The sequence below is a fragment of the Porites lutea genome, chromosome 14 (genome assembly GCF_958299795.1).
Source record: "Porites lutea chromosome 14, jaPorLute2.1, whole genome shotgun sequence".
Lineage (NCBI taxonomy): Eukaryota > Metazoa > Cnidaria > Anthozoa > Scleractinia > Poritidae > Porites > Porites lutea.
This window is the reverse complement of record NC_133214.1, coordinates 4,343,072-4,350,973: the sequence shown is the minus strand read 5'-3', so window position 1 is coordinate 4,350,973 and position 7,902 is coordinate 4,343,072. Positions and strand designations below refer to the sequence as shown.

Here is a 7,902-nt window from a genome sequence, read left to right as displayed (position 1 = left end):
ATTTTTCAGACTTTTTCGGCTAAATACCTGTTAGAATCCTTCTTGATATTTTCTTGTGTGTTCAGGTTTTCTATAGCCTCTTTTTGTGCCCTGACATCTTCATTCACGGTATTATAAAACTTTGTCGCCATCTTAAAGCTTCTTGACACTGGGATGTACGGAAGGTTGCCATGGCAATTTTGTAATTTCACATGTGAACGCTGAAAATTCGCGCCAAGATTAAGGAGTAATTCGTCACCTATGATATTAGGCATAAAAACCACTCGTAATATTTCAATATTGTCTCAAATTTCACTCGCCTAACGACTCGTGAAATTACGTACATATAACAATTTCGAAATATCACTCGTGGTATTTATGCCAAATATCACTACAAATCATGCTATTACCTATACAAATTAAGGAGTAATATGCCACCCATGATATTATGTCTAAAATTAAATTTTATACAATTGTTCCCTTGATTAGCATAAGTAGAAATTAAAACGGGTCACAAACCATTTGTTTATGACGGGTTGTTCGAAAAACGTTATAGCGCTCAACCAAGTGCCCTGCACCTAAGTTTAAAACTTACATGTGGAACAATCCAGCTGACTGATCCAGCTCAGTATAATTGCACAATTAGCAATCTTCAGCCAACACTTTTTGCTTAAAGATGTGTTGCACTTGTTTTAGACCTCTATAGACTATTTACAGTCTCCTACTTTCTGTAATACCGTCAAGATCGAGTGCTTATCTCTACGGGCAGTAATCTCGGTTTAGAATATAGGCGACTCAAACCAAGATGACCATCCGTAACTGTAAGCACTCGATCTCGACTATCTTTTGACTTAAGGGGCATCCAGGACTGTGAACAGACTGCAATCAAGAGTCTTGGACCAAAATTGCATTTGTGAGGCCCAATCATCCCCCACCAAACGAAAAAAGGACGCATGTAACCAAAAGATGGGGTGGAGAGCTGCAAGATATTTCCTTGCCTGTTCCAGGCTCCAAGATAGTAGAGTACACTCGTTCAGTAAAAGTGATGCGAAAAATCCATGGGAGCTGGCCGCGTCCCATTTTCGCTTGGCTTGTTTTATTTTCGCAACTTCCTTACTATCTGACAGCCTGGCACGCGCAAGGTATTTTCCAAAAGATAGTACTGTTTTATGGGGACACCCAGAAATAACAAATAATTACATATTATAAGATTTAGTTTTTTTTCGCATATCCAGAATAACAAAAGTCTCGGTAAGGCCAAACATGTACAGTAAAAACCAACGCCGACTAGAAATCTGCATTTTCCCAAGTTAATTAGGTAATTAGCACAAATTTAGGCTATTTAGGTTCTTAAAATAGTAGGTTCTTATTTTCTGAAGAAAAAACACATTGTAAGCCAAGGGCATTTACCTTATTCCTTATATAACTGACTGCACACCGTCCATTACATTGTAGCTGGACTAAATAAGGCACCACTGTCTCCAAAGAGGATCCTAAATGTTGAGTTATCTTGTTTAAACAAGTGTACAAAATCTTTTTTATAGATTATAGATTTTAGAAAATAAGAAACTGGTTAACATTTTAGGCTAAACAGGATCTTAGAGGGGGCCTAAATGGCAAATTTTAGCCTAACAGGTTCTTAAAAGCAGGTTCTTAGTCGCAGGTTTTTACTGATCTTCAACCTTTATTATTCCAGATATTACTATCAACTATTGTATAGCTGTCCAAAGGATCTTTGTCTAGAATTGTGCGACACTTGTTTGTAACGCAAAAATGCTTCGCGTAATTAAAACTGTATGACCTGTTGTATTGCACGTATTTTCAACAATAATAATATTTTAGGTTGAATTTTATGGTACCACTTAACCTTTATAAGTCAGTCAATGATCTTAAGTCAATAATCAGTCACAGAAAGAAGTTTAGGACTAGCTTAAAACCCGAATCAACTCAAAGTTGAATAAATATTTTTTTTCTTGCAGCATTGCACTTAGCTTTGTGATTCTTCCAATCTGCTTTTTGGCATTCTCTGAAAAAAAACGACAGGGCTAATTAGCATTTCTTTATAAAGTCAATTAAGTACCACCATATCTGTTGCTCTAATAGTTGTATACAAAAATTTGGGTGACACAGTCTGCTTAATAGAGAAAAAAAAGATTTGTGCACACAATATTATTTTGTAAAGAATTAGAATTAAAATTAATGGTATCTCTAGATACTGTACATTAACATATAAAATAAATAGTAATTATCGTAATTATAAAAGATAGCTTCATTAACGTCCTTGAAAATCATATATAAAAGCCTTCTTCAGTACACATGAAACCATTGAACTACATGTATGCAATTGTCATAAGATGATAAATAAACTGAACACACATATATTCATGTCACAGTGTAAGGGAATTTGAAATTTATATTAAGTCCTTTAGCCTGTACTGTTCATTCTGCTTCCACTGGATTTTGGTTGCCATATCCTGCACCTAACAATCAGCAATACTGTGACCCATGAAGTTGAAATAATAAAATTGGGCCACAGGAAACCCAGGAGTGTTGTTGCGTATATGTTGTGGTTCAATTTTATCTTTGGTTAAAATTCTATTTCCCTCTTTTTGGGTATGATAATGCGTGGTAATGAGTTTAAAACAAAGGCAAATAAAATTTAAATCAAGGGTAAAATTGAACCGCAAAATAATATTATACATGTGTTTCCAAAAACAACTCCTGGGGCTTCATCTGGTTTCGCCAATTATGTAAAAAGGAGGGCATTAGTGGCAGGACATCCAGTAAACAAGAATCTTGGAATGCCAGATGAAATGGTCATGGATGGAAAAGGAACAGCCAATCAAACTGCGGAATTCAAAATAGTATGCTACACTGTAGATGGATTCTACTAATTAAATATACAGTGGAAGCTCTCATAAGCAGACACTCTCAGGACTCGAAAAAGGTGTCTGTAACTGGAGCTGGGTGCTTAAGGGAGTGTAAAAATAACGAGTTTGTATGGGAGTTGAGAAAAACAGGGTTTTGCGAAAGTGGCTGTAAATAGAGCTGTCTGCTAATGAGTGTCTATTAGGACAGTACAGCTTCCACTGTAAACCTTTTGTGGCCAATATGCTTAACTTGACAACTCGCTACTTACTTGCTGCAGTATTTTATAATCCTGCATTGGGTGCAGAATTTCAACTTGCTTTCCTCAACTTTCTTAGTGCATGCTGAATTACCGCACCTAATTGAAGCATTTGAATGTTGCTGGTATATGGCCAAAAGTTCATCTTTCAGTGGCAGTCTTAATGGATTGAGGAAAGGAAGCCTTCTTGCTTCAGCATCTTGACCAAGTTCATAATACTTTCTGAACTGTTTCAGGTTGTCATATTTGAATATATGTGCAAGATAATAGCAAACGTTTGGATATGTCTTCCAGCAAGAAGGGGCCTCGGCAAGATACTCCTTTAATATCTTCTCAGCCCCATCTCTCAGTTCTCTTTGGGTCCAAGATTTATATTTTGACATTTTCATTGATACAATATCACTAGACTCTTTACTAGATTCCCTCCTAATAGAGCCCACATAACAATCATGTAACTTCATCAAACAATATCCAAGCGCTCTTTTAGAGTCAAAGTCAGATGGACAACATTCAAGAGAATGCTCAAAAGCTTCAGCTGCCTTCTCAAAAAATTCTGCAACGATCAAATGTGCTCCCAAAAGTACATATAAAACATGAAGCCAGCTACTGTAGTCTTTATCAAACTTAAAGGGATCTTCAGCAGGAGTTCTGTTAGGTTCAGCTTCTTGGATTAGATGAATCAAGTTTTCAATGCACATTACTTTCTTACGATCAAGTTTGATGCTGTCACAAGAAAACTGTTCCACAAGTGGCTGTAAGGCAAAAGATATAACGAGGCCTTCAAAAAAACATGGATTTTTTTGCAACTCTTTTTCACAAAGTTGAAAGATCCGAGGCAGTATTGCATATTCTAATGGAAAAGCTTGTAGAATAGAGTTCTCAGTCAAGTAACCATGAGCTAAGAGGGAAATTCCTCTTCCATCTGTAAAGTTACTCTTATAAAGGACTTCAATTCCTTTCTTTGCAAGTATAAAGGCTTGAAGGTATATTCTTCCTGTTGGATACGAATCAAATTCACTCAGCATTTCCTCGGAAAATGCAACAGGCTGAGGAATTACAAAGGGATGTAAATTTTTCTCGCATCTCTGCTTCTGTTTCTCCTCTATGATTTCAAATTGTTGATTCTGATCCTCTTGAGGTAGTGAAACATCATCCTGACAAGCACCAAGCTGTGTACATTGTTCAAGAAGCTAAATAAATAAAAATGAGACAAATTAGCAATGCAAACAACCTCAACAATTAAAACTGGAAAAGCTGATGAGCGAGACCAAATCAAAATGAGATAAGATACAGGATTGTGCTAAAGAGCAAGTGTGGTGGTATTTACCATAAATGATCTTATAGATGCCCACTCCAAAATAAACACCTCTTATCTAATAAATAGCCCCTCAAGGCTGTTAAAATTGTATTACCGGTAGACACCCCTTTCTAATACACTGTAGACGCCCCTATGAGAATTGCTCCAATATACTAGCACAATTAGCAAAAAGGAGGAAAATTATTCAATTAATTCAATTTCTTGCTTGATTAACAAGGCCAATGCGTATTTCATCTTGTTTAATGTCAAGTTCAAAGCAGGGCTGAAAATAACAGCCGGTCAACGGACAATGTCTGGCCTGATTGCGGACTTGGCCACTTAAACTCTCGTCTTGCCGGTCATTTTTGGATACGAACATTGCTGCTTTGTACTAAAACCTTCTAAGAAAAAGAATGCTGCAAGAAATTAATTTCATGTCGTAATGAAACACAACAAAGTGAAACAATAACAAACTGAGTTGGTGGAGTAATGCAACGTTGCAGGTCGTACTGTACTTTCCGCTTTGCGGTAATCAGTAACATGACCCGCATGCTTTGGGAATTCGACAGAATGCGGGCAATTCGATCGCAATTCTCAATAGGTCGTCGTGTGTTTCTCCGCGAACAAAATGTTAGCGCATTGATAAATAATAATTCTTTATATCAAACACGAATCTCGTTTGCAGACTCAATTCCAGAATAGCCTGATGAAAATTTACACTAATCGAGAAGGAATGTCGTCTATCTCGGCGCTTAATTCTCCTTCTTGTCAACAACTTGATGCAAATTTCTTTTGAAATTTGAGCGCTTCATGATTAAGTGTTGCGCAATGACCCAAATGAAAGCTCTGCTGTATATTAACTAATAAACACGCTGTTTGTGGAACAGACTTCTCGCCAATGCAAATCAACTTCTTTGTCGAAAATATTAGCGACGATTCTTCTTTGTGGAGGAGACTTTCGATCACGTGCCAGGCAAGCGAAAAGATCAAGTTTCATCGATGTTCATTTCGGAACATCAATGTAAAACAAATTTGTGCAGATTTTGTTCTATAACAACCCAAATTATTTTTTTTTCGTAATTCCTAAAGTTTGTGGAACTGTATGTGTATTCCATTTCCTAAACCTTGAGAGTTTAAAAAGGATTTACGCTTCGCTTTTTACCTTTAGAGACTTCAGAGACCGCCGCACGGTGATACTCGAGGTAGAACAGGCATTTAAACACACGAAAACCGCGGAAAGGAACTCTACAATGTGTGAGTGCATTTTCACCAACTTGCTGTCAAAAATGTGAATGTCAATGAAGTAAAAACGATCTATTGCCAGAGTAATTCGATATACCTTAGGCCAAAAAAATTTATAGTATTCATTATTTCACCAGCCAGAATCAGGGTTTGTCGGGGCTAAAAAATATTTGGCCAGTCATCATGACCGGCGACCTGCTTTCCGTTATTTTCAGCTCTGCAAAGCAAGGATAGACTAACAATGGCAACACAATGACCTTAAGCAAGGATTTTGACATCGATGTGGGATTTGAAAGAGAGATATGGATCTGAGTAGATGACCTAGATGTGTCAAATGATGGAGTGGATATTCCACTATTTTTAAACTCTTTTCATATTTTTGCTGAAAGCAATAATTGCTAATTACTAATTACCATCGGTAATTAATAGCTTACTAGTTTTGTTGAGCTTGCTTGAGTTACAGTGAGAACAAATGAATGCCTCTCTCTTTTAAATGCCTCCCATCTATTTTTAACACCCCAGCTTGGACCTCAAAAATTAGATGCCCAGGGCATCTATTATGTCATTTACAGTAAGTGCAATTTAGACAACATATTGCAACATAAACTTATGAAAAAAACACAAAAAAATGGGACTTTGACAGGAAAACGTGACGAAATTCTCACTCCGCAAGCCTGGCAAATGCCCAGCAAAAATGCCCCTAATTGTTTGCTAAAAAGCTGTAAACTTCAACAATGAGTTTCATTCTCCTTGAAAAAAAAAAGGACCTTTTTGGTTTCTACCCTTCAGCTTCATTGATAAGGCCTTAATCTGTTCCCTGAACTGCAGTTCTCTCACAGCATCAATGCATTCAGGCCTACTGTTTTTCTGTTCAGCAGGTACCACTGAGTACATTTTATAGGTGTTGTAAATAATTAGCCATAAATTAATGGATGAGGCTGAGAGGGATCGGACGAATTATTTACATTGAGGAGGATGCTATCCACCGAGGCTGAAGGCAGAGAAAGATAACATCCTCTAGCCTGGAAATGAAATTGATAGAGGGTCTACTGCTCATGCAGCCTTGTTTTTAGTCAAATATACCATCTAGCAACCTCATTTCAAATCAAGTTACTATCAAAACAATGGTATATTGCTCATGTCTTCCAAATTTGGTCAGGGCAGGTTGGTTATGAAAAATTAGCTGGGGAAATGGGGACATCAGAAATGGCGAAATATTTTGATTGAATAATAATGGTTACTGTTATATACACACTAGGTGAGCTTTTACCCAAAAACAAGATACATGTATCTTCACATGTGAAAAGATCACTGTTGCTATGGCTACAAAATAAATAGCGCCTTTGGCAAAAAAAGTAAACAAATAGAACATTACAAGGCCACTTTGAGATACGAAATTTCTCTCTCCATGTGTTGACAGCACCTCGATATATGTAAAAAGCAGTAGGGCAGTCTATCCAGAAGGCTAGCATTTTCTAAAGAATGATACGAAAGGTTGGTGCTCCCAGGCACACCCTTCCCCCTCCCCCATCTAAACAGACCCCATACAATCCAGAACTTACCTGTTTTGCTCTGACATCACCACTGGCAGAGGCTTTTCCTAGCCATCGCCTTGCCTTTGTGATATCCTTCATCGTCCCATTACCGGTTAGATAGGTCTGTCCTAGCTCTAACTGTGCCTCAATATCGCCTAATTCAGCCGCTCTTGTCAGATAATAAATAGCCTTAGCTGGTTGTGGATGGCCTTCAGGGCAATCACCTTCGCGGTAGTACTTGCTCAATAGCTTTAGAGCAGTCAGCTTTGTACCACCAAGGGCATTCCCTAGTATTTTCATCGTCCCAACGAACCACCTACGGAAAGTATCGCCTTCGAGACAACTTTCATCTTCCTCAGCGGCCATCTTATACCATTTAAATGCTTCTTTGAGGTCTTCGTTCACGACTCCTTTGACCCCATTACGGTACATTTCCGCGAGCACTACTGACCTCTAGATCGCGTTTTCATCGTTTTTTGACCGTAATTTACTTGCAGACAATCGTAATAAAATCGTATTTTGAAGTACGATCTAATTACAGGCAAATTACGACGAACGTCCTTGCGTAAAAGAGTCGCAACTTGCCCTTGTTAGATTTACGATTTAAATTCGAGAATTAATATTATCGTAATATTGTCGTAAACAAAATGCGATCAAATTGCCGTCAAATTACGACCAGCGTCCGAGCGTAAAAGAATCGTATTTGTTCTTGTTCAATATAC

At 37.6% G+C, this 7,902-nt stretch overlaps 1 protein-coding gene across 1 annotated transcript; it reads right to left on the bottom strand.

Annotated features, from left to right (window-relative positions):
- Positions 1–418: 418 nt before the first annotated feature.
- On the bottom strand, positions 419–7,528 carry LOC140924755 (uncharacterized). Its single transcript, XM_073374762.1, has 3 exons — positions 7,208–7,528; positions 3,119–4,296; positions 419–2,005 (listed from the first exon to the last, which is right to left on the bottom strand). The coding sequence occupies exons 1-3, from the start codon at positions 7,478–7,480 to the stop codon at positions 1,927–1,929; spliced, it is 1,530 nt and encodes a 509-aa protein (XP_073230863.1). The 5' UTR covers positions 7,481–7,528; the 3' UTR covers positions 419–1,926.
- Positions 7,529–7,902: the final 374 nt, after the last annotated feature.

Excerpts from the sequence above, each read along its gene's own strand:
- LOC140924755 (XM_073374762.1), bottom strand. The coding sequence starts at position 7,480 with ATGAAAATACTAGGGAATGCCCTTGGTGGTACAAAGCTGACTGCTCTA. Across the intron at positions 4,297-7,207 it reads GTGATGTCAGAGCAAAACAG|CTTCTTGAACAATGTACACA; the intron begins GTAAGTTCTGGA and ends TTATTTATTTAG. Across the intron at positions 2,006-3,118 it reads ATTATAAAATACTGCAGCAA|AGAATGCCAAAAAGCAGATT; the intron begins GTAAGTAGCGAG and ends GTTTTTTTTCAG.